Source organism: Nerophis ophidion, linkage group LG21 (genome assembly GCF_033978795.1).
Source record: "Nerophis ophidion isolate RoL-2023_Sa linkage group LG21, RoL_Noph_v1.0, whole genome shotgun sequence".
Lineage (NCBI taxonomy): Eukaryota > Metazoa > Chordata > Actinopteri > Syngnathiformes > Syngnathidae > Nerophis > Nerophis ophidion.
This window is the reverse complement of record NC_084631.1, coordinates 29,775,833-29,803,639: the sequence shown is the minus strand read 5'-3', so window position 1 is coordinate 29,803,639 and position 27,807 is coordinate 29,775,833. Positions and strand designations below refer to the sequence as shown.

The 27,807-nt window shown below is 41.4% G+C and overlaps 1 protein-coding gene across 1 annotated transcript in view; it reads right to left on the bottom strand.

Annotated features, from left to right (window-relative positions):
* Positions 1-5,334: 5,334 nt before the first annotated feature.
* The window catches only part of trappc3 (trafficking protein particle complex subunit 3), a 24,103-nt gene continuing 1,630 nt past the window's right edge, over positions 5,335-27,807 (bottom strand). Inside the window, exons 3-5 of the mRNA XM_061882465.1 lie at positions 21,465-21,564; positions 17,027-17,209; positions 5,335-7,109 (exon numbers count right to left, since the gene is read on the bottom strand). Of these exons, the coding sequence (XP_061738449.1) occupies positions 6,990-7,109; positions 17,027-17,209; positions 21,465-21,564 (403 nt within the window). The 3' untranslated portion in view covers positions 5,335-6,989. The remainder of the gene's footprint in view (positions 7,110-17,026; positions 17,210-21,464; positions 21,565-27,807) is intronic.

The following is a 27,807-nucleotide window of genomic DNA, read 5'->3' as shown; positions in this document are numbered from 1 at the left end:
AAAAAATTAAACAAGGCGACACGGTAAAAAATCTGGGTATTATCTTCGACACAACTCTCTCCTTTGAGTCACACATTAAAAGCGTTACTAAAACGGCCTTCTTTCATCTCCGTAATATCGCTAAAATTCGCTCCATTTTGTCCACTAACGACGCTGAGATCATTATCCATGCTTTTGTTACGTCTCGTGTCGATTACTGTAACGTATTATTTTCGGGTCTCCCCATGTCTAGCATTAAAAGATTACAGTTGGTACAAAATGCGGCTGCTAGACTTTTGACAAGAACAAGAAAGTTTGATCACATTACGCCTGTACTGGCTCACCTGCACTGGCTTCCTGTGCACTTAAGATGTGACTTTAAGGTTTTACTACTTACGTATAAAATACTACACGGTCTAGCTCCATCCTATCTTGCCGATTGTATTGTACCATATGTCCCGGCAAGAAATCTGCGTTCAAAAGACTCCGGCTTATTAGTGATTCCAGTACTCTGGAACAGTTCGAGATGCTACCTCAGTAGAAGCATTTAAGTCTCACCTTAAAACTCATTTGTATACTCTAGCCCAGGGGTCGGGAACCTTTTTGGCTGAAAGAGCCAAGAATCCAAATATTTTAAAATATATTTCTGCAAGAGCCATATAATATTTTTTTCGACACTGAACACAACTAAACGAGTGCATTTTTAAGCGAGACCAATTTCTACAGTATAATAAGTCTCTTATTCTTTGTAATAACATTGTTATTCTGAAGCTAACTGTGGAGGGGGAAGTGGTATGCGGGCCTGCAGCGAAGCGGGATGTGCCAGGACCGGCCTCGAAATCAGCGACAGGTGCGTAGAAGGCCCACCTGGGCCTTGTTATCTAATCACCTGTCGCCCTGTTATAAGCAGCAGAGTGCGAGCGAGAACGAAAGAGAAAAAGACAATTGCTGGAAAGCAACGGAGAGACTTATTAAAAAATAAAAAATATTGCAACCCTGAAACAGGCTCTCATGTCGGTGCTTGGTGGTCTGAAGAACCCCCGGGAGGGCGAGCCCTAAACTAACCAATAATAATTAAATCACTTCTTACCCTTAATGCAACTTCTTGAACAAGTGCGGTAGAAAAAGGATGGATGGATTTAAATGCATGAGCATGTTTTATAATTTGAACGTTATTTTTAACACTTTGATTACAGGTGGAATTATTCATTACTTATCGTGTTAAGCAGTGTTAGCTCAGATTTATCCGAGAGCCATATGCAGTCATCAAAAGAGCCACATCTGGCTCGTGAGCCATAGGTTCCCTACCCCTGATCTAGCCTTTGAATAGACCTCCTTTTTAGACCAGTGGATCTGCCGCTTTTTTTCTTTTTCTCTTCTGTTCCCCCCTCTCTTGTGGAGGGGGTCCGGTCCGATGTCCATGGATGAAGTGCTGGCTGTTCAGAGTCGGGACCCAGGATGGACCGCTCGTCGGGACCCAGGATGGACCGCTCGCCTGTGTATCGGCTTGGGGACATCTCTACGCCGCTGATCCGACTCCGCTTGGGATGGTTTCCTCTGGACGGGACTCTCGCTGCTGTCTTGGATCCGCTTTGAACTGAACTCTCGCGCATATGAGGTCCTCTCCAAGGTTCTCATAGTCATCATTGTCACTGGCGTCCCACTGGGTGTGAGTTCTCCGTGCCCTTATGTGGGTTCTTCCAAGGATGTCGTAGTCGTAGTGGTTTGTACAGTCCTTTGAGACATTTGTGATTTAGGGCTATATAAATAAACATTGATTAAATGATGATTGACCGTAAAGATTTGTTCAAAAACTCGATTGGTTGGCAAACGTCACATCTCCAAACACAAGTAAACAAAGCCAGCTGTCAGGCATACACCTCGACTTTTGCAAAGTCGTCTACATCAGGCTTCTGCGCAAAAACTATTTCCTGTTGGCTCTCCGTCCAACATCCACACCGCAGGCGCGCTGCGCGCCAACAGGCGGCCTAATGGCCCCGCAGGGTTTATCGCACGCTGACGACGCTCGCTTTATCAGATATGAGCGGGGATTAGACCTTTAGAGTCTGCATATTGGCACCGGATTGTTTGGGTCTTTTCATATTCAAAAGGTGAAATTGTATCCTGTGATTTATGTGCTCTGGCAGCTCAGGATTCAAACTCCTTCAAATAAGGCACTCAAAGTATTTTCCGAGGGCCAGAAATGCAAAGCAGGCCTGATTTCTGCTGTTTGCTGGAGAGCAATAACGCAAGAGCATGAATGTGCACAGTGCCCTCTGGTGGCCCAAAAAGGGCAGACACATCAGGAGGAATTGGGTAATTTTGTTTTCGTTTTCAGATGCATTTTTCCGGGCGTGCGACAAGCCGCCTGTTTGCAGTTAAGAGCAAGGTGTGCGGTGCATCTCAATGGCAACTTTGTCCGTGACTTCCTGTCGGAGCCATTCACAGGTGTGACGACCAGAGCCGAGCACACACGCCTTATTGTTGGCCTCCGCAGTTGGGGGCGGGGGGGCTCTGGGCTCGACACTTTATCAGTACACTCGTGTGTTGGCGCCTCTAAAACCACCTGGTTTGGGTCAATAACAGCAAAACAAAAGTAGCAAATCAAATGTGCTGCGTTTATTGGACTGGACTCTTAAACTATTATGTTTGATCCACTATGGACTGGACTCCCACACTATTATGTTAAATCGACTATGGACTGGAATCTAATACTATTATGTTAGATCCACTAGGGACTGGACTCTTACACTATAATGTTTGATCCACTATGGACTGGACTCTCACAATATTATGCTAGATCCACTATGGACTTGAATCTCACACTATTAACTAGATCCACTGTGGACTGGACTTTCACACTATTATGTTAGATCCACTATGGACTGGACTCTTACACTATTATGTTTGATCCACTATGGACTGGACTTTCACACTATTATGTTAGATACACTATGGACTGGACTCCCACACTATTATGTTAAATCGACTATGGACTGGACTCTCACACTTATGTTAGATCTACTATGGACTGGACTCTCACACTATTATGTTAGATCCACTCTGGACTGGACTCTCACACTATTAACTAGATCCACTATGGACTGGACTCTCACACTATTATGTTAGATCCACTATGGACTGGACTCGCACAATATTAACTAGATCCACTATGAACTTGACTCTCTCACTATTATGTTAGATCCACAATGGACTGGACTCGTACACTATTATGTTAGATCCACTGTGGACTGGACTTTCACACTATTATGTTAGATCCACTATGGACTGGACTCTCACAATATTATGCTAGATCCACTATGGACTGGACTCTCACAATATTGTGCTAGATCCACTATGGACTGAACTCTCACTATTATGTTAGAACCACTATGGACTGGACTCACACTATTAACTAGATCCACTATGGACTGGACTCTCACTATTATGTTAGATCCACTATGGACTTTACTCTCACACTACTGTGTTAGACACACAATGGAACTGGACTCTCACTATTATGTTAGATTCACTATGGACTGGACTCTCACACTATTAACTAGATCCACTATGGACTGGACTCTCACACTATTATATTATATCCACTATGGACTGGACTCTCACACTATTATGTTAGATCCACTATGGACTGGACTATTACAATATTATGCTAGATCCACTATGGACTGGACTCTCACACTATTATGTTATCCACTATGGACTGGACTCTCACTATTATGTTGGATCCACTCTGGACTGGACTCTCACACTATTATGTTAGATCCACTATGGACTGGACTCTCACACTATTATGTTAGATCCACTATGGACTGGACTCTCACACTATTATGCTTGATCCACTATGGACAGGACTCTCTCACTATTATGTTAGATCCACTATGGACTGGACTCTCACAATATTATGCGAGGTCCACGATGGACTGAACTCTCACTATTATGTTAGAACCACTATGGACTGGACTCACACTATTAACTAGATCCACTATGGACTGGACTCTCACTATTATGTTAGATCCACTATGGACTTTACTCTCACACTACTGTGTTAGACACACAATGGAACTGGACTCTCACTATTATGTTAGATTCACTATGGACTGGACTCTCACACTATTAACTAGATCCACTATGGACTGGACTCTCACACTATTATATTATATCCACTATGGACTGGACTCTCACACTATTATGTTAGATCCACTATGGACTGGACTATTACAATATTATGCTAGATCCACTATGGACTGGACTCTCACACTATTATGTTATCCACTATGGACTGGACTCTCACTATTATGTTGGATCCACTCTGGACTGGACTCTCACACTATTATGTTAGATCCACTATGGACTGGACTCTCACACTATTATGTTAGATCCACTATGGACTGGACTCTCACACTATTATGCTTGATCCACTATGGACTGGACTCTCTCACTATTATGTGAGATCCACTATGGACTGGACTCTCACAATATTATGCGAGGTCCACGATGGACTGGACTCTTACACTATTAAGTTAGATCCACTATGGACTGGACTCTCACACTATTAACTAGATCCACTATGGACTGGACTCTTACAATATTATGTTTTATCCACTCTGGACTGGACTCTCACACTATTAACTAGATCCACTATGGACTGGACTCTCACTATTATATTAGATCCACTATGGACTGGACTCTCACTATTATGTTAGATCCACTATGGACTGGACTCTTACACTATTATGTTAGATCCACTATGGACTGGACTCTCACACTATTAACTAGATCCACTATGGACTGGACTCTTACAATATTATGTTTGATCCACTCTGGACTGGACTCTCACACTATTAACTAGATCCACTATGGACTGGACTCTCACACTATTATGTTAGACCCAATTTGGACTGGACTCTCACACTATTATGTTGGATCCGCTATGGACTGGACTCTCACAATATTAACTAGATCCACAATGGACTGGACTCTCACACTATTAACTAGATCCACTATGGACTGGACTCTCACAATATTAACTAGATCCACTATGGACTGGACTCTCACACTTTTATGTTAGATCCACTATCGACTGGACTTTCACACTATTATGCTAGATTGGGGGGGTGGTGGTCCCACATCTGCGGTCCCCGCCAAGGTTTCTAATTGTCCCATTGGGTTGAGTTTTTTCTTGCCCTGATGTGGAATCTTAGCCATGGATGTCGTTGTGGCTTGTGCAGCCCTTTGAGACACTTGTGTTTTAGGGCTATATAATTAAACATTGATTGATTTTTTATTAGCATGGACGTCATTCATTTCTCACAGCAGCAATGTGAACGGTAAACAAAAGGAGAAAAAATGTCTTTAATTGTAACTTCAATGGGTAGAAAAAGAGCAAATTCACACAATGATGTTGGGAGTCAAGTGTGTCCTCTTCTAGTTTGTCCATTCGGTTTATAAAAGGGGAACTTCACTTTTGTGCGGGGGAATTCTTTCTATCGTTCACAATCGTTTTGCATTCTAAAATGTAGGAATAAACTTATTCCACGGTGGCTAGCAAAGCAGCTAATGTTAGCAATCAATTCTACCTCGAAACCTCTTTAAAAATATATTCAAAAACCGTCAACAAAACTTTATTTATGTTCCGTAACCTGTTAAATAACCAGGCTGTCAGAATAATTGTATCTATGTTATCACAAAACGTTGTGTTTCCATGAGTTCCCGGAGAGCAGACAGAAGCTGTCTTCGATCTTACCAAGCAAAGGCTTGTAAAACTCCACTGTGTACAATGGGAAGCGACATGAAGGTGTCGGTTTCTTTGATCTACTGTCCACAGGAATATCTTATCTTGACCTGAGATCTACAAAGCGGGAAGGAAGCAGGACCTGATGCAAGCTCCAGGCATCTTTTCTTTGAACTGTTTTGTGACTGCGGGCAAAGGCTTTTTACAACTCCCTCGCCCCTTAGAAACAGCTGTTGCCGTGTAATCAGGGAAAGTCCTAATAAAACAGGAGGCGTGCAACCTTTCGTCAGAACGTGGTGGAAGACTGTACAAAGAGTACAGCCTAGACGTTTCTCCTCAATGAGCTAAATTTAATTCTGTCTCTTGTTTAATTCCTTGCTTCTTGTCTGTTTAATATATGTCATCTGTGTTTGAACCTGACACAAGCTGTAGCAACATTGTTATTGTTAGACTGAACACTGAAGAACTCTTTTTTTTAATCGTACTAACACATCGGCATGCTACGTTATTAGTCGTAAAAGCTAACTACAGAAAAAAAGATAAGCTAGCTTCTACGTTAGCACGAAAAACGTTTGAGTTTGTGATGCACAACACAATGTGAAAGTGAGTGAAAAACATGAAATCATATTACAGTATCTGTAAAGTATTATTAAATGTTTTTTTTTGTACACAGCTAGCATTAATACTGTAGTTGTAATAACAGACATGACGTGCTGCGTGTGTCATGATTGATATAAAGTGTGACTCACTCAATAGACAGTTGTCTGTTTGGTCCGTCTTATTTGGGTAAGCACTCCATTTATGTCAAAAAAGCTAGTCTCCAAGTTCCACATACACAGCGCCAAAACCACTTTTACCCTCATTCCGTCTGCTCCAAGGTCTCACCCTTCCTTTGTGCTCGCATCTAGAAGGCACAGTTCATCCTCAATATATTCAGCTTCAAAAAGATACGGTTGTGAATCTTCATTTGTCCGAAAATAGGCGGCTTCATTGTCTTGTTACCAAGTTTGCCATGATTAGAAAACACACTGGCGTTTGTTTCCGACAGTTTGAACACACATTTGTTGCCAAAAGTGGGTTGCTATGGAAACAGAAATTAATGCAGCGAAGAAATCGGACCCAACACTGACTAAAATGATCAAAATAGAGTAAATATGTCTCCTTGTCTCTCATATTGATTGTGAACGATAGGCAAAATTCCCCCCAAAAAGTGCATTACCCCTCCAAGTCCAGTGTTCCTTTCCACACAAGACGGTTGTCACTCGTCTCCTGCCGGAAGGTTCTCTTCAATCCTCTTGATGAACTTCATACGGATTTCTGTCATACTGTCTCCCCTCAGTGTGTCCTGGACAAATCTCACATCGACCGCCATCTGCACCTAAAATTTGTAAAAAAAATAATAAATAAAAATAAAAAGTTAAATCTAAAAGTTTATCACTGGATAATTATGATTTAAACCACATATGTCAAACATCATTTTATGTGGCCTGCGAAAGCCTGGAAGCCTGATACATGCACTGATACATCCTTTCAACTGTAATATTATCCAATATTGCAACAAATATTGTCAGAATAATTGTATCTAAGTCAGGGGTGTCCAAAGTGCGACCCGCAACTAATTGTTTACCGGCCCGCCACACATTCTGGAAATGCTATAGCAAAAATAAAAAAGACCATTTAAAAAAAGGGAGTACTCGAGGGAGTACTGGAAAGTGCTCCCCCGGGTGATTCCCTTGTCTTACTGGGGGACTTAAACGCTCATGTTGGCGACGACAGTGAAACCTGGAGAGGCGTGATTGGGAAGAATGGCCGCCCGGATCTGATCCCGAGTGGTGTTTTGTTATTGGACTTTTGTGCTCGTCACAGATTGTCCATAACAAACACCATGTTCAAACATAAGGGTGTACATATGTGCACTTGGCACCAGGACACCCTAGACCACAGTTCCATGATCGACTTTGTAGTTGTGTCATTGGATTTGCGGCCTCATGTTTCGAACACTCGGGTGAAGAGAGGGGCGGCGCTTTCTACCGATTACCACCTGGTGGTGAGGTGGCTGCGATGGTGGGGGAGGATGCCGGACAGATCTGGCAGGCTCAAACGCATTGTGAGGGTTTGCTGGGAACGTCTGGCAGGGTCTCCTGTCAGAGAGAGTTTCAATTCCCAACTTCGGAAGAACTTTGAACAGGTCACGAGGGAGGTGCTGGACATTGAGTCCGAGTGGATCATGTTCCGCACCTCTATTGTCGAGGTGGCTGATTGGAGCTGTGGCCGCAAGGTTGTTGGTGCCTGTCGGGGCGGTAATTCTCGAACCCGTTTTTGGACACAAGCGCTGAGGGATGCCGTCAAACTGAAGAAGAAGTCCTATCGGGTTCTTTTGGCTCATAGGACTCCAGAGGCAGCGGACAGGTACCGACAGGCCAAGCGATGTGCAGCTTCAGCGGTCGCGGGGGCAAAAACTCGGACATGGGAGGAGTTCAGGGAAACCATGGAAAAGGACTTCCGGACGGCTTCGAAGCGATTCTGGACCTCCATCCACCGTGTATGGTGCGGATGGTGTTCTGCTGACCTCAACTGCAGATGTTGTGGATCGATGGAGGTAATACTTTGAAGACCTCCTCAATCCCACCAACACGTCTTCCTGTAAGGAAGCAGTGCCTGGGGAATCTGTGGTGGGCTCTCCCATTTCTGGGGCTGAGGTTGCTGAGGTAGTTAAAAAGCTCCTCGGTGGCAAGGGTGGATGAGATCAGCCCGGAGTTCCTTAAGGCTCTGGATGCTGTGGGGCTGTCTTGGTTGACAAGACTCTGCAGCATCGCATGGACATTGGGGGCGGTACCTCTAGATTGGCAGGCCGGGGTGGTGGTTCCTCTCTTTAAGAAGGGGAACCGGAGGGTGTGTTCCAACTATCGAGGGATCACACTCCTCAGCCTTCCCGGTAAGGTCTACTCAGGTGTACTGGAGTGGAGGCTACGCCGGATAGTCGAACCTCAGATTCAGGAGGAACAGTGTGGTTTTCGTCCTGATCGTGGAACTGTGGACCAGCTCTCGGCAGGGTCCTTGGGGGTGCATGGGAGTTTGCCCAACCAGTCTTCATGTGCTTTTTAGACTTGGAGAAGACATTCGACCGTGTCCCTCTGGAAGTTCTGTGGGGAGTGCTCAGAGAGTATGGGGTATCGGACTGTCTGATTGTGGCGATCCATTACCTGTACGATCAGTGTCAGAGCTTGGTCCGCATTGCCGGCAGTAAGTCTGACACGTTTCCAGTGAGGGTTGGACTCTACCAAGGCTGCCCTTTCTCACCGACTCTGTTCATAACTTTTATGGACATAGTTTCTAGGTGCAGTCAGGGGGTTGAGGGGATCCGGTTTGGTGGCTGCAGGATTAGGTCTCTGCTTATTGCAGATGCTGTGGTCCTAATGGCTTCATCAGGCCAGGATCTCCAGCTCTCACCGGATCGGTTCGCAGCCGAGTGTGAAGCGACTGGGATGAGAATCAGCACCTCCAAGTCCGAGTCTATGGTTCTCGCCCGGAAAAAGGTGGAGTGCCATCTCCGGGTTGGGGAGGAGACCCTGCCCCAAGTGGAGGAGTTCAAGTACCTAGGAGTCTTGTTCACGAGTGAGGGAAGAGTGGATCGTGAGATCTACAGGCGGATCGGTGCGGCGTCTTCAGTAATGCGGACGCTGTATCGATCCGTTGTGGTGAATAAGGAAATGAGCTGAAAGGCAAAGCTCTCAATTTACCGGTCGATCTACGTTCCCATCCTCACCCATGGTCATGAGCTTTGGGTCATGACCGGAAGTACAAGATCACGAGGACAAGCGGCCGAAATGAGTTTCCTCCGCCGGGTGGCGGGGCTCTCCCTTAGAGATAGGGTGAGAAGCTCTGCCATCCGTGAGGAGCTCAAAATAAAGCCGCTTCTCCTCCACATCGAAAGGAGCCAGATGAGGTGGTTCGGGCATCTGGTCAGGATGCCACCCTAACGCCTTCCTAGGGAGGTGTTTAGGGCACGTCCAACCGGTAGGAGGCCACGGGGAAGACCCAGGACACGCTGGGAAGACTATGTCTCCCAGCTGGCCTGGGAATGCCTCGGGAGCTGGACGAGGTGGCAGCGGAGAGGAAGGTCTGGGCTTCTCTGCTTAGGCTGCTGCCCCCGCGACCCGACCTCGGATAAGCGGAAGAAGATGGATGGGCATTTAAAAAAAAGTGAAATGAGGTGAAATCTAACGAGAAAAAGGGGCAATGTTGACACTAAGCTGCCATGCAGGCTGTTTTTTTTTTCATTTTTCTTTTTCTTTTTTGCCATTGCTCAAAAAAAGACAAAAAAAATCTATAATTATTTTCAAGGCTCCAATTTATTCAAGTATTTCACTTTAAAATGTTTTGTGTTGTAAATATTGCACATATTGTGTGGTTGTCATATAAAAAACATCAAAGTTTTCTTTGACAAAAGAGCATAAAACTAACAAAATAATAGTTTAAATGTAAAATTGATAGATTTTGGTCCTGTAACTTATGTGTTGAAAATAAAAGAAAAACCTAATAAAAATGTATTACTTTATGAGTGGGGCACCCTTTGGATCCCAAATATATTTATTGGTATGTTATTTATCTTTTCGCTGTTATTACTCAAAAAATATAAAGTAATTCAAATCAATAGTGTCCTGCATTATTGATCTTTTAGGGCTTTAATTACTAAATACTGCATATTAAAAGCCATAAAACCTTTTTTTGTATTACTTTATACTAACTTGAAGTTGATATAGAGATGTATTGTAAGCGTTAAATAAAAATTAAAAATAATAATAATTTGACTTATTTTTAAAGGCCTACTGAAACCCACTACTACCGACCACACAGTCTGATAGTTTATATATCAATGATTAAATATTAACATTGCAACACATGCCAATACGGCCAGTTTAATTTACTAAATTGCAATTTTAAATTTCGCGCGGAAGTATCATGCTAAAACATCGCATAATTCCACAGTATTATTGACATCTGTGTTGCTGAATCTTTTGCAATTTGTTCAATTAATAATGGAGACGTCAAAGAAGAAAAACGTAGGTGGGAAGAGGTGTATTGCGGCCGCCTTTAGCAACATAAACACAGACGGTGTTTCCTTGTTTATATTCCCGAAAGATGACAGTGAAGCTTTACTATGGAACAGAGCGGTCAGGCGAACATGGTTCCCTACCCCATGTCAACCGGCAGGTTTCGGTGAGAAAATGGTGGTAATAAGTCAGCTCTTACTTTAGACATGAGCGGAGAGCTTGCGTCGTTCCTCCTGCACCTGTCAAAGACGCAGCTGCGGACTCTCTTGCCTCCTCCCACCACCCGCCCCCGACCGTCGGATGCTTCCACCGTGGAGGAGGGGGGGAAAAAAAATCTCAGCCCGGCCCCAACGGCTGCCTTCGCTTCGTCGAGAAATGTGGCTTCCCTCAGAGACACTGGCGGTCACCAGACCCGTGGCCACACCCCTACGACTTTCAGGTTGAACACGTACGACCGTACAATCTCACTAAAATAAGCAGATAAGGGATTTTCCAGAATTATCCTAATAAATTTGTCTAATAACAGAAAATTGAGGGATGGCACTGTACATCATAATGGCGGCTATAGCTTTGATGTTAAAGATCTAAAAAATATGTAGAATGTCTGGCGGGCCGGATTGAAAATCTTAACAGGCTGCATGCACGTGGCCCCCAGGCCGTATTTTGCCCAGATCAATCAATCAATCAATCAATGTTTACTTATATAGCCCTAAATCACTAGTGTCTCAAAGGGCTGCACAAACCACTACGACACCCTCGGTAGGCCCACATAAGGGCAAGGAAAACTCACACCCAGTGGGACATTGGTGACAATAATGACCCAGTGGGACGTCGGTGACAATGATGACCCAGTGGGACGTCGGTGACAATGATGACTATTAGAACCTTGGAGAGGAGGAAAGCAATGGATGTCGAGCGGGTCTAACATGATACTGTGAAAGTTCAATCCATAATGGATCCAACACAGTCGCGAGAGTCCAGTCCAAAGCGGATCCAACACAGATCTGCTTTGGAGTAATACTAATCTTTACCTAAATGCTGCCTCTTTTCTCGGTCGGCATTGTAAATGACACACTGTTTTTAATGATCCTATCTTGGATAGACAAAGGTTGAATAAATAAGTACACGTAAACGAGGAAGTGAGGATACCTGTGTGTTGTTAAATGCTTATATACTTCATTACCCAGAAGGCTTAGTGCTGTGGTCAGGAAGCGGCCGTAGAGAGGATGACAATTGTGCCATTTGATCAATAGAGAGTTGATATATTGTTACACTTTGCGGTTTCTGCTTCGTCCACACAAAAAATACGCGTATAAATTTCGATTAGGGAGTGGACGTGCGCGTTTGGCGAAAATGACGCTGAATGGCCAAAATGTGCGGGGAAGTTGCAGGCATTGGGCAATGTTGCAAGGCCGCCCATAACTTGCAGGTATTGGTTGAATTTGCGCGACTGGGACTTCACAAAATCCTGGAGGGACAGTCTACTTAGCTATTTTTGGGTCAAATAGTACATTACTTTTAAAGGGGAACTGCACATTTAGTGTTATAAAAGACATGACATGACGATGGACGGATTTTTTTTTTTAATGCATTGTAAATATTAAATTAAAGTAAATAAAAGTCTGCTTACAGTGGAACACCACTATTCAGCACATAAAATGGTTACTTATCAGTAACCATTTAAAAAGCGTCAACAAAACCCAATTTACATTTAGTGACTCAAATATTAACTAAGTATTAGTGATGTCGTTATTATAATCGCCAACTCTAACAAATTATTAATGAATGTAATCACTTCCTATGTCCCTATGTTCATATCATCGAGTGATCTGCTGTTTCCTCGTTTCCCTGCTCCCTGTAAATTTATTCTGGATCATAAATCAGGCATCTCACCTGGAAAGTAGATGGCTGAAAATATAATCCAACAAGTTGGGACACTTTCACAGCCATTTCCAACCTGGAACTGGCGAGAACGACACAAAAAGCGTTTGTGTTCCCCACCCCGTTTCTTGGCGGGGATGATGAGTAATTCTTCACCTAAATCCGATTTTATGAACATCCTGGCAGTCTAATGACAGCAGATTGTGTGCAGTAAGTGATGTTTCGTTATTGCTCTCATGAAGTCTGCAGTGAGCAGAAATTAGCAATGAAGAAAAGCAAACGTTGTGATGCGTTTTTGAAGTTAATGCGTCACGTATGCTGAAAATTATCAAAATATGTGAATATTAAATTTTGTTATACATTTTACTACATTAAATATGTACTTACATCATGTATATACAACCATTCCAAAAAAAGAGCAGTTCCCCCTTTTTGTGGCCACATGCATGGACAGCACCTTTTAGCTCTTATTTCCAAAATTGTGTACACTACTGAATTGGGGTCTTATGGCCGCGTATGTGGACACTTATACCGCCATCTGGTGGTGTTAGAAGAGTCGACATACAATGGAATTTGGAGGGGAAAAAAGTGTAAAAATAAGAATTAGCACGTCACTAAACATGAAGTACACGTTTGTCACTTATGGACTACAGTAAGTACATCATATAAAAAGATGATTCTTAGTTTTTATTCTAATTAGGATCCAATAAGCCCAAAGAGCAAAGAGAAATTGAAAAAAAACATGTAAACAAACAGCTTGGGCCTTAAGAGGTTAAGTTCCCCACTCCATCAGGAAAATATTGAATATTCAATATTATAACAAAATATGGAAGTAAGTACATTTATGTATGGAAGTATTAACGTTGAAAGCATTTAAAATATGGTTTACTTTTCTTCCTATACAATAGCAAAATGTATAATAATTTTTGTTTCTTTCAGAGTACTTTTTTCCAACCATCCATTTACTACCGCTTGTTCCTTTTGTGGTCGCTGGAGCCTATCTAAGCTGCATTCGGGCGGAAGGCGGCGTACACCCTGGACAAGTCGCCATCTCATCGCAGGTTTTCTACGTAAATATTCACCAAAGCATAAGCATATTCATTGGAAATACATCCAAGTCAAGTTTGTCAAAGTAACAACTACGAACGTTGCTTCTACTTTAAAATATTTAGGAGTGTACCGATTAAACTTTTCCACTTATGATAATGAAATAAGAGCCCATACCAGAAATAATTCTAAACGATATCAGCATGATTTGGGCTTCACGGTGGCAGAGGGGTTAGTGCGTCTGCCTCACAATACGAAGTTCCTGCAGTCCTGGGTTCAAATCCAGGCTCGGGATCTTTCTGTGTGGAGTTTGCATGTTCTCCCCGTGAATGCGTGGGTTCCCTCCGGGTACTCCGGCTTCCTCCCACTTCCAAAGACATGCACCTGGGGATAGGTTGATTGGCAACACTAAAATTGGCCCTAGTGTGTGAATGTTGTCTGTCTATCTGTGTTGGCCCTGCGATGAGGTGGCGACTTGTCCAGGGTGTACCCTGCCTTCCGCCCGATTGTAGCTGAGATAGGCGCCAGCGCCCCCCGCCACCCCGAAAGGGAATAAGCGGTAGAAAATGGATGGATGGATGGATCAGCATGATTTAGAGTACATACCTTCTTTGTTTTGTTGTGTTATTATTTTAGAAAAGGTTGGATTAAGTGATATTAGTCAGAGAAAAATGGCACGTATGAAAAACAATAACTTTGTTATACATGACTTACAGTCTGATGGTCATTTGTTTTTGGCAACATTTCGTGTCACAAGAATTCATCACGTTTGTTACTGGATACCATGTTACGGCAATAGTGTTCAATTAAGGACATTTATTATGCATGTCGAGCTTGTGTGCTCTAGTGTGCTTCGCTGCTGTGTAGCTGCTAGCTCCGAGTAGCCTTCAGCAGGGGTGTCCAAACTTTTTCTACTGAAAAGTCAAAGAATGCGGGGGCCATTTTTAAATTTTATTAACCAATATTTTCCAAACGAATACAACATATGTGATGTGATGTGAATTATATTTATATAGTGCTTTTCTCTAGTGACTCAAAGCGCTTTACATAGTGAAAGCCAATACCTAAATTACATTTAAACCAGTGTGGGTGGCACTGGGAGCAGGTGGGTAAAGTGCCTTGCCCAAGGACACAGCGGCAGTGACTAGAATGGCGGAAGCGGGAATCGAACCTGCAACCCTCAAGTTGCTGGCACGGCCACTCTACCAACCGAGCTATGCATATAGATTTATTTTAACCTTGAAGGCTCCCCTCAAATTAAGTTCTGGGGACCCGGGAGGGTGTAACTCATAAAATTTTTACAAATAAGTCACATATTATTTTTTCTAATTCAACAATTACATTTCTAGATCAACTTTCGGTCTATCAGTCAATATTATGTTTTTTTTTTCTTTTTATGTTTTTAGCCCTTTTTGTCAAAACCCTGTTTTTATGGAAAAAATACAAAATATGCAACATTTTCCCCCAAAATATTTTCAAAGTTGAATATAAAACATTATTTTTAATCAATTTATTCTTTTTGAGCAATGACAGTTTACCAAAAAAAGTCCCATTAAGCACCCATTCATAAAAGTGGTAAAAATAAGTAATACATTTTGGTTTGTTTTTTGTACTTCCAATGCTTAGGTTACTAGATCAACATCAGATCCATCCGTCGATTGTAAGTTTTATTTTTTCATGTCTCATTTTGTTTGTTACCTCTATACCCTTTGTCAAACACAACTTTTGATTTTTAATGGCAAACACACAAAATATGCAAAACTTTCCGCCCAAAAAATATATTTCAAAATTGAATATTCAATGTGAAGTAATTGAAGATTGATGAACATTGATTTTGATTCTTTTTTTTTTTTTTTAACAATGAGTTAAAAAAAATCCCCATGATGTTGTGGGGATCTAAAAACATATTAAAATTGTAATATATATATATATATATATATATATATATATATATATATATATTTTTATATATATTTTTTTTTTTACTTACAACAGTTAAGTTTCTCGATCAACAACAGATCTATCCATCGATTTTAAGTAATTATTTGGGGGGGTTTGTTTGTCGTATGCCTTTTTTGTCTATGGCGAACACATAAAATATGCAACATTTTCCTAAAAAACATAAAATATACAATAGTTTTATAGATTTTATGTAAAGTAATTGGAGCCTTGAGCAGGTCAACAATTCAAAACATTTATTTTGAATCATTACATTTTGAGCAATAACTTTAAAACAAATCCCACTGAAATTGTTGGGGAACTAAGAATGCTGAAGAATAAGTCATATAATTTTGTTTGTTTTTACTTTTAACAGTTCAGTCATTGGAACAACTTTATATCTACCCATCAGTTTTAAATTACTGGTATTTTCTCATGGTTCTTTTTTGTGTATGCCCTTTTTGTCTATGGCAAACAAATTATACAATACTTTTTCCCATAAAATATTTAAAGTGGAATATTTGATGTGAAGTCATTGAAGCCTTGAAAAATTCATAACAACATTGGGTTTGACTCATTGTGTTTTTTGGAGCAATGAGTTAAAACAAACCCCCCCTGATGTTTTGGGGATCCAACAACGTATTAAAAGTGATAAAAATAATGTTGTTGTTTTTTTTACTTTCAACGGTTAGGTCTCTCGATCAATGTCGATTTTAAGCTATTTTTGTTTTTCTGTTCGATGCCTTTTTTGTCTATGGTGAACACAACAAACATGCAATATTTTCCTAAAAGAAAAAAAACTAAATATGTAACATTTTCTCCCTAAAAAGTATATTTGATGTGAAGTAATTGGAGCCTTCAGTAGCTCAACAACTTACAACAGACATTTTGAGCAATAAGTTTAAAAAAAATCCCACTTAAATTCTTGTGGATCAAAGAATGTTAAAATTAACTCTTTTATTTCATTTTTTTTACTTTGATCGACTGAGTCTCAAAAGCAACTTTAGATTTATTTGTCGGTTGCAAGTTATTGGTATTTTCTCAAGGTCTTTTGTTTATTAACTTTTTGTCTGTGGCAAACACAAAATACGCAACATTTTTCCCCAGTGAAGTAATTGAAGCCCTAAATAGGTCAATAATTGATATCAACATTGATTTTGACTCATTATTATTTTTTTGAGCTAAAAAAAAAAAGCTATTATTTGAGTTCACATTGCAACTTTGTCTCATTACATTTCACCTGTTTGTTATTTTTTTCCACTTTGTGTTTTTAAGACTATTTTTGGACACCCTTGGCCTACAGTGTAGTCTACAATGTTGACCTTTTGTGAAGGGACAACCCGATATGATTATTGTTGTTATTATGGGATGTTACCATCTCCAGGGCTCCTCTGAGGACGCCGCACAGCAGGTTGGAGTAAACCAGAGCGCTGTGGTTGTCCGGCAGCTCCACAAAGTCCACCAGCGGGTTGCTTTCCAGCATGAGGGAGAACTCGTCTCCTGCCGGGCTCCAGTTGGTCACGCTGGGGGTGACGCCCAGGTACGTCTTAAACGCCACCTGTTGGAAAGAAGGCGGCATTAATGAACTGTGGGAGAAAAGGTTGTCTCTTACGTTGTAGTGGAATAGCGTTACACGGCAAAGTGAGGCGGGAAAATGTGTTGGACAGGACATGTACATATGAAGTCCCTGCCCACAAGAACATTACATATATTTTTTAAAGCATATTACACACAATGGATTGTTGATTAATCATGTATTCAGGCAGGTGAGGCAGTGAGACCGTGCACTGCAACCAAAGTCGTGCTAAAACATTTTAACACATTTTTGGGAGCTGTGTGTACTGTTCTTTATCAGGGGTGTCCAAACTACGGCCCGTGTTTAATTTAGTCAGCAAGATGGCACAAGTCCAATAAGCAATTTGGCCGGACAAACGGCCACCAGTCTATCCATCCATCCATTTTTCTACCGCTTAAAGCAGCCATTTCATCGCCATCTGGTGGGCAATGAAAATGACTCGTCAGCGACTTTTAATTATGGTTAATGCACATCATTGACTTAGATGACCCAATCTAAACTACCTTGCTTAGTCAAAAAAACTCAATTACACCCTTTTAAATCCATTACAAAGGATGACAGGAAAATGCAAAACACTCTCTTCACACGTATCCAGGTTTCGCACATTTTGGCCGCTTGATTAAAAATCTTTAAGGACGTCGTCATGAAAGTAACAAGGCAGGAGTCAAATTTTCAGATACTCCTAACAACCAATTATAATAATTATTAATCGCTTATGTGTATGTATATACATTACATACATACATACATATACATATATATATATAAATATATACTCTGTAATATCGCTAAAATTCACTCCATTCTGTCCACTAAAGACGCTGAGATCATTATCCATGCGTTTGTTACGTCTCGCCTCGACTACTGTAACGTATTATTTTCGGGTCTCCCCATGTCTAGCATTAAAAGATTACAGTTGGTACAAAATGCGGCTGCTAGACTTTTGACAAGAACAAGAAAGTTTGATCACATTACGCCTGTACTGGCTCACCTGCACTGGCTTCCTGTGCACTTAAGATGTGACTTTAAGGTTTTACTACTTACGTATAAAATACTACACGGTCTAGCTCCATCCTATCTTGCCGATTGTATTGTACCATATGTCCCGGCAAGAAATCTGCGTTCAAAGGACTCCGGCTTATTAGTGATTCCCAAAGCCCCAAAAAAGTCTGCGGGCTATAGAGCGTTTTCCGTTCGGGCTCCAGTTCTCTGGAATGCCCTCCCGGTAACAGTTCGAGATGCCACCTCAGTAGAAGCATTTAAGTCTCACCTTAAAACTCATTTGTATACTCTAGCCTTTAAATAGACTCCCTTTTTAGACCAGTTGATCTGCCGTTTCTTTTCTTTTTCTTCTATGTCCCACTCTCCCTTGTGGAGGGGGTCCGGCCCGATCCGGTGGCCATGTACTGATTGCCTGTGTATCGGCTGGTGACATCTCTGCGCTGCTGATCCGCCTCCGCTTGGGATGGTTTCCTGCTGGCTCCGCTGTGAACGGCGCTCTCGCTGCTGTGTTGGATCCGCTTTGGACTGGACTCTTGCGACTGTGTTGGATCCATTGTGGATTGAACTTTCACAGTATCATGTTAGACCCGCTCGACATCCATTGCTTTCTTCCTCTCCAAGGTTCTCATAGTCATCATTGTCACCGATGTCCCACTGGGTGTGAGTTTTCCTTGCCCTTATGTGGGCCTACCGAGGATGTTGTGGTGGTTTGTGCAGCCCTTTGAGACACTAGTGATTTAGGGCTATATAAGTAAACATTGATTGATTGATATATGTATATATATATGCAGTCAAAAAAAAAGTATTTGAACACCTTGCTATTTTGCAAGTTCTCCCACTTAGAAATCATGGAGGGGTCTGAAATTTTCACGGTAGGTGCATGTCCACTGTATGAGAGATAACCTAAAAAGAAAAATCCAGAAATCACAATCTCTGATTTTTTAACCATTTATTTGTGTGATACAGCTGAAAATAAGTATTTGAATACCTGTCTATCAGCTAGAATTCTGACCCTCAAAGACATGTTAGTCCGCCTTTAAAAGTCCTCCTCCACTCCACTGTATTATCCTGAATCAGATGCACCTGTGTGAGGTCGTTAGCTGCATAAAGACACCTGTCCACCCCATACAATCAGTAAGACCCAAACATTCAGCATGGCTAAAAGCAAAGAGCTGTCCAAAGACACCAGAGACAAAATTGTACAACTCCACAAGGATGGAAAGGCTCTGGAGAAATTGCCAAGCAGCTTGGTGAAAAGAGGTCCACTGTTGGAGCAATCATTAGAAAATGGAAGAAGATAAACATGACGGTCAATCTCAATCGGAGTGGAGCCCCATGCAAGATATCACCTGGTGGGGTCTCAATGATGCTAAGAAAGGTGAGGAATCAGCCCAGGACTACACAGCAGGACTTGGTCAATGACCTGAAAAGAGCTGGGACCACTGTTTCCATGGTCAATGTTGGTAATACACTAAGACGTCATGGTTTGAAATCATGCATGGCACGGAAGGTTCCCCTGCTTAAACCAGCACATGTTAAGGCCCGTCCTGAGTTTGCCAATGACCATTCGGATGATCCAGAGGAGTCATGGGAGAAAGTTTTGTGGACAGATGAAACCAAAATTGACATTTTTGGTCATAATTCCACTATGCGTGTTTGGAGGAAGAACAATGATGCGTACCATCCCAAGAACACCATCCCTACTGTGAAGCATGGGGGTGGTAGCATCATGCTTTGGGGGTGTTTTTCTGCTCATGGGACAGGACGACTGTACTGTATTAAGGAGAGGATGACTGCAGCCATGTATTGTGAGATTTTGGCCAAAAACCTCCTTCCCCTCAGTCAGATCATTGAAGATTAGTCGTGGCTGGATCTTCCAACATGACAATGACCCAAAGCACACAGCCAGGAAAACCAAGAAGTGGCTTCGTAAGAACTATATCAAGGTTCTGGGGTGGCCTAGCCAGTCTCCAGACCTAAATCCAATTGAAAATCTTTGGAGGGAGATGAAAGTCTGTGATACTCAGCGACAGCCCAGAAACTTGACTGATCTAGAGAAGATCTGTGTGGAGTGGGCCAAAATCCTTCCTGCAGTCTGACCTCTGTAATTGCAAACAAAGGCTACTCTACCAAATATTAATGTTTGTGTTCAAATACTTATTTTCAGCTTTATCACACAAATAAATTGTTAAAAAAATCATAGATTGTGATTTCTGGATTTTTCTTTTTAGGTTATCTCTCATACAGTGGACATGCACCTACCGTGAAAATTTCAGATATCTCCATGATTTCTAAGTGGGAGAACTTGCAAAATAGCAGGGTGTTCAAATACTTATTTTCTTCACTGTATACACACACACACACACACACACACACACACACACACAATAAGGTGCACTGTCCATTTTTGAGAAAACGATAGAATATCAAGTGCGCCCTATAGTCTGAAACATATGGTACTTTGGATAATGGACTTCTACTGTATCTTTCAAGTTTTCTTCTCTCAAACACACCAACAGCAGCTTTTCTATATTTTCATGGATACATGCCAGCCGTCTTGATGTTACCCTAACATCCTTGGCTGGAGTTATACTCCTCCTGCTTTAGTACGGTGCAGTCTGGCAGTGATACGCTCGAAATGCTTCACCAAGTTGGCGACTCAGCCATGTTCTTGATGATTTCTTTCTTTAATTCAACAATATTCATCCGCTGCTTCTTCTCAGCACGATCCTTCCCGCTCACTTTCTTCCTTCCCATGCTCGGAAAAACAAAGCTACGTCCATTTATTGCTATAAGGTAATAATGATTGCGAGTTAAGACCGGATACTTCACTGTGGCGTCATGGCAAGGATGCTTGTACCACTTAGCTCATACCTCAAAACACTCCTAAGTTGAGATAGCACTGTACCTAAAAGGGTCTTGCAATAAGATGTTCTAGCGCCATCTGCTGCTCTCCACACAAGCTGCTTGTATGCAGAGAACATTTATGTGGGATTTTTTTGTGGAAAAACATGAAATGAGAGGACAGTAAAAGCTCCATATACCTGGGGATAAAGTGAACTTCTGCCAGACTCTAAAGGGTCCCTCATCTTTGACCGACTCATTCAAAGCTTCCTTTCTCCCCTGGCCTTTTTCTCAAAAGACATCTCATCAAGATGCCTCGCTCTAATCCCATTTCTCTGCTTTGGTGCGCATCCACCGTCACGCTCTGATTAGCCTGGAAGCGTCCAATTACCTTAGCGATGACATCGGCCGTTTCTCGGAAATCCTGACACCTGCCGACGCTGGAGCGTGCCAGGAAGTCCTCGATGAGACGCACTCCGATGTTGTAACCCCTGATGCAGGCGAGGGAAGCACACAAGAGGGGGGAAAGAAATCAGAGAGTGGCTGCGCTCCTTTGGAAGGAGATTGGACACATTCTTGGTTCAAACACTTGGCGTGAGACAATAGGTCTTTACAAGGTCCTGGTGGACCATTCCAAGACACTAACATGGCCCGTCTCTGATGTGCTGGCGGACTCAATAACAATGACATGTAGCGCCAGGAAACACCAGACCCACTCTTTTCACTCGCTGCATAATCGGCTGTATATCATTATTATTGGTAGAAATATCAAGCTTTTATTTATTCAATTATTATCATAAATTATTCAAATAGTTCAATATAATTTAATAGATTTCATTTTCTGAGAACCCTTGTTTGAATTTTGCTCTATAAATAAGCTCGCCTTGCCTTTACAGTGAGGCAAAAAAGTATTTAGTCATATACTTCAACTGTGAGAGACAGAATGTGAAAAAAAAAATCTAGGAATTCACATTGTAGGAATTTTAAAGAATTTATTTGTAAATTATGGTGGAAAATAAGTCTATGGTCAACCATTCAAAGCTCTCACTGATGGAAGGAGGTTTTGGCTCAAAATCTCACGATACATGGCCCTATTTATTATTTCCTTAACACGGATCAGTCGTCCTGTCCCCTTAGCAGAAAAACAGCCCTAAAGCATGATATTTCCACCCCCATGCTTCACAGTAGGTGTGGTGTTCTTGGGATGCAACTCAGTATTTTCTTCCTCCAAACACGACAAGTTGAGTTTATACCAAAATGGATACATGGATGATACAGCAGGGGATGGGGAGAATGTCATGTGGTCAGATGAAACCAAAATAGAACTTTTTGGTATAAACTCAACTCGTCGTGTTTGGAGGAAGAAGAATACTGAGTTGCATCCCAAGAACACCATATCTACTGTGAAGCATGGGGGTGGAAACATCATGCTTTGGGGCTGTTTTTCTGCTCAGGGGACAGGACGATTGATTCGTATTAAGGAAAGAATGAATGGGGCCATGTATCGTGAGATTTTGAGCCAAAACCTCCTTCCATCAGTGAGCGTTTTGAATGGTTGACCAAATACTTATTTTCCACCATAGTTTACAAATAAATTCTTTAAAATTCCTACAATGTCAATTCCTCGATTTTTTTTCACATTCTGTCTCTCACAGTTGAATTGTACCTATGATGAAAACTACAGACCTCTGTCATCATTTTAAGTGGGAGAACTTGACAATCGGTGTCTGACTAAATACTTTTTTGCCCCACTGTATATGTTTGATGTCTTTTTTTAGTCAACAATTTAACTGGAGTCAACCTTAGAAGTGTTTCGATCCAGGTTTTATGCTCCCGGAACCGATCTCTCATGACCGATACCGATACTGATCAGAAGTACTAACCAATGCTCTTTCTGTGAGCGACGTCAGATGTGCACACTGTGGCCACACATGCAGCACACCTGTCCCAAAGCTGACTAAATAACCAGTTAAATGTCTTATTATTGTAATCAAATGACAGAAGTCATTTCCATGAGATTAATTTCGAATAATAGTGTTTTGGCCCACTTACAATGACAATAACAAAAAAAAAAGTTTTTTCATGAGCTGTGTACTGTATAATTTGTACCCCTTTCAGATATCGCATTTAGTTCCCATTAAAACATTCACATGTTGCACAATGAGATGTAAGCATGGAATCATGTGTACATTGCTGTAACTTTTTGTTTATAAAATATAGCTTTTTATTAGTATTTATTTACAAACACCATTTCCATATGAGTTGGGAAATTGTGTTAGATGTAAATATAAATGAAATACAATGATTTGCAAATCGTTTTCAACCCATATTCAGTTGAATATGCTACAAAGACAACATATTTGATGTTCAAACTGATAAAACATTGTTTTTTTGCAAATAATCATTCACTTTAGAATTTGATGCTAGCAACGCGTGACAAAGAAGTTGGGAAAGGTGGCAATTAATACTAATAAAGTTGAGGAATGCTCATCAAACACTAATTTGGAACATCCCACAGGTGTGCAGGCTAATTGGGAACAGGTGGGTGGCATGATGGGGTATAAAAACAGCTTGCCAAAAAATGCTCAGTCTTTCACAAGCAAGGATGGGACGAGGTACAACTGCGTGAGCAAATAGTCAAACAGTTCAAGAACGTTTCTCAAAGTGCAATTGCAAGAAATTTAGGGATTTCATCATCTATGGTCCATAATATCATCTAAAGGTTCAGAGAATCTGGAGAAATCACTCCACGTAAGCGGCATGGCCAGAAGCCAACATTGAATGACCGTGACCTTCGATCCCTCAGACGGCACTGTATGAAAAACCAACATCAATCTCTAAAAGATATCACCACATGGGCTCAGGAACACTTCAGAAAACCACTGTCACTAAATACAGTTTGTCGCTACATCTGTAAATGCAAGTTAAAGCTCTACTACGCAAAGCGAAAGCCATTTATCAACAACATCCAGAAACGCTGCTGGCTTCTCTGGGCCCGAGATCATCTAAGATGGACAGATGCAAAGTGGAAAAGTGTTCTGTGGTCTGACGAGTCCACATTTCAAATTATATTTGGAAATATTCGACATTGTGTCATCCGGACCAAAGGGGAAGCGAACCATCCAGACTGTTATCGATGCAAAGTTCAAAAGCCAGCATTTGTGATGGTATGGGGGTGCATTAGTGCCCAAGGCATGGGTAACTTACACATCTGTGAAGGCATCATTAATGCTGAAAGGTACATACAGGTTTTGGAACAACATATGCTGCCATCTAAGCGCCGTCTTTTTAATGGACGCCCCTGCTTATTTCAGCAAGACAATGCCAAGCCACATTCAGCACGTGTTACAACAGTGTGGCTTCGTAAAGAAAGAGTACGGGTACTTTCCTGGCCCGCCTGCAGTCCAAACCTGTCTCCCATTGAAAATGTGTGGCGCATTATGACGTGTAAAATACGACAACGGACTGTTGAACGACTGAAGCTCTACATAAAACAAGAATGGGAAAGAATTCCACTTTCAAACGTTTATTGAGTGTTGTTGAAAAAAAAGGTGCTGTAACACAGTGGTGAACATGCCCTTTCCCAACTACTTTGTCACGCGTTGTAGCCATGAAATTCTAAGTTAATTATTATTTGCAAAAAAAAAAAAAATATTACGAGTTTGAACATAAAATATCTTGTCTTTGTAGTGCATTCAATTGAATATGGGTTGAAAAGGATTTGCAAATCATTGTATTCCGTTTATATTTACATCCAACACAATTTTCCAACTATTATGGAAACGGGGTTTGCACTGTAATAACAGCATTTCATGATTAATCTTTACAAATTAAGATTCTTAATAAATAACAGTAGAATAAGCACACATTTGATTGGTAAATCAAAATGTAAGAAGCTGGAATTACACAATATGTGTGTTGTTGGAGTTGTCTGACTTTTTGTGTGGCTGTAAACGCATCACTGGCTAATAAGTACCTTATGTCCATGTGTTGGCACAAGTTAGAAATAGCGAGCGGCTGCTGTTGATATGACAGATGACAACGCCAGTTTTGGTTTCCGTCAAGTGTTCATGGCCGACAATAAAGAGCTTTGCTCAATAAAGCAGTGTTTTTTAACCTTTTTTGAGCAAAGGCACATTTTTTGCGTTGCAAAAATCCGGAGGCACACCACCAGCAGAAATCATAAACTCCGTTGACAGTAAAAAGTCGTTGCCGCAATTGTTGGATATAACGTTAAACCATAACCAACCATGCATCCCTATAACTCGTCTCAAAGTAGGTGTATTGTCACCACCTGTCACATCACGCCGTGACTTATTTTGAGATTTTTGCTGTTTGTAGTGTTTTAGTTCTTGTCTTGCACTCCTATTTTGGTGCCTTTTTCTCTTTTTTTGGTATTTTCCTGTTGCAGTTTCATATCTTCCTTTGAGCAATATTTTCCCGCATCAACTTTGTTTTAGCAATCAAGAATATTTCAGTAGTTTTTATCCTTCTTTGTGGGGGACATTGTTGATTGTCATGTCATGTTCGGATGTACATTGTGGACGTCATCTTTGCTGCACAGTAAGTCTTTGCTGTCGTCCAGCATTCTGTTTTTGTTTACTTTGCAGCCAGTTCAGTTTTAGTTTCGTTCTGCATAGCCTTTGCTAAGCTTCAATGCCTTTTCTTAAGGGCACTCACTTCTTGTTTATTTTTGGTTTAAGCATAAGACACCTTTTTACCTGCACACTGCCACTCGTTGTTTCCGACATTTACAAAGCAATTAGCTACCAGCTGCCCCCTACTGATATGGAAGAGTATTACAAGGTTACTCTGCCAAGCTCTAGACAGCACCGACACTCAACAACAGCACATAATTTGCAGACTATAATTAACGCTTTGCCAAAAAATATTTTAACCCAAATATGTGAAAATAGATAATCCCCCACGGCACATCAGACTCTATCTCACGGCACACTAGTGTGCCACGGCGCAGTGGTTGAAAAACACTGCAATAAAGTGATCGATGGAATTCATGTCCTCCTTAAAAATTATATTAATTTGAAAAAATAAAAAATAAAAAAATAAAAAAAAATAAAAAAAATATATATATATATATACAATTTAGTGTTGCCAATCAACCTATCCCCAAGTGCATGTCTTTGGAGGTGGGAGTAAGCTGGAGTACCCGGCGGGTACCCACGCAGCCACAGGGAGAACATGTAAACTCCACACAGAAAGATCCCGAGCGCAGGATTGAACCCAGAACCTTCGTATTGTGAGGCGGACTCATTAACATCTCTTACACTGTGCTGCCCAATTATATGTCGTATTGTATTTTTTATCATATTTAATATATATTGTGTGTTTTTTTTTCCCTTTTATACTCTCTTTCTTTTCTTTTTCTTTTAAACTGTAATTTTACTGCCCTTTTTTTACATCACGGCCAGGGGACTACATATGAAAACTAGCCTTCTGGATAATTGTGGCTATTTTAACCATGTGTAGTACCTAATATGTTGTATGCAATTGCACTGTCCCCTTTGAAATAAACAAATTTGATCTAATCGAATCTAATTTTACGTGGTACTCAGTGCCTTAGTGGTTAGCGCGTCCACCCTGAGATCGGTAGTTGTGAGTTCAAACCCCGGCCGAGCGCTTTGTTGTTAAGGCGGCCGCCTTAACAACAAATTGCCACCGCCTAAACTTAAGTCTTGAAAAATATATAAATATATATATTATTTTTTTTGTCCTGTAAACTTAAGCATGATGAGTTGAGCATATGTCAGCATGGGGCCCCACTTTTAACTCTTTTTCAAACGTTTATTGCAAACGCTTATTTACAGGAAGTCATTAATTTGACCCAGTAAGTCAACATTTCTTAAGTCATAATAATTGCCCCTGTGGATTTGCTGATATTGTTAGCTAAAAGAAAAACCGTATCTTACCAAAGTCACTGTGATATATATTGTCTTAGGCTATTAAATATGGAGAAACGGCAGGATGAAACAAATAAGATCAGTAGTTTTAATTTTGGTGAGTTAAGCTTTTAAAAATAGGGGACGGTCTCTCTCTCGCTACACACACGTTGGTTTGACAATGACGCCGCCCTGCCAAAAAACTGCCCGGCGCACTTCTCCCGTCCGAAGGCAAAACCCAGTAACTCAATTTTGGTCGAAACTGAGCTAATAATAATTTTGGAGTTCCTAGGTGATATGCTTTACATTAGTGTATGCGATATTGTAATTTGTTCCGTTAGTAAGCTGTTACCCGCATGGCAGGACCTAGCAACTACCACATAACCGCGTAGATACAACAGAAAAACCTAGTATCTCAAGGGACCAATCGGAGCTTCTTTGTCAGTCGCCTTATTGTCTTTAATGAGACATTTGCACGAATGGGGGCCGAAGGTCAACCTGATTATGTGATATTATGGCACGAGGGGATATTTGGACGTTGCAAGCACCTTCATTAAATGTATTGTTCTTGATTCTTCCCCTTGCATACTCTTTTGGGCAGATAACTGTGGAGGTCAAAATAAAAACTGGACGCTGTACACGGCTCTTGCCCAATGTGCAAACGCAGAATGGGGCCCAGCCGAGATTGTGATGAAATATCTGGAGAAAGGGCACACGTCCATGAGAGCAGATTCAATCCATGGCTCAATCGGCAAGAAATTAATAGCTCAAGAAAACATCTATACCAGGAGTTGGGAACCTTTTTGGCTGAGGGAGCCATACAAGCCAAATATTTTA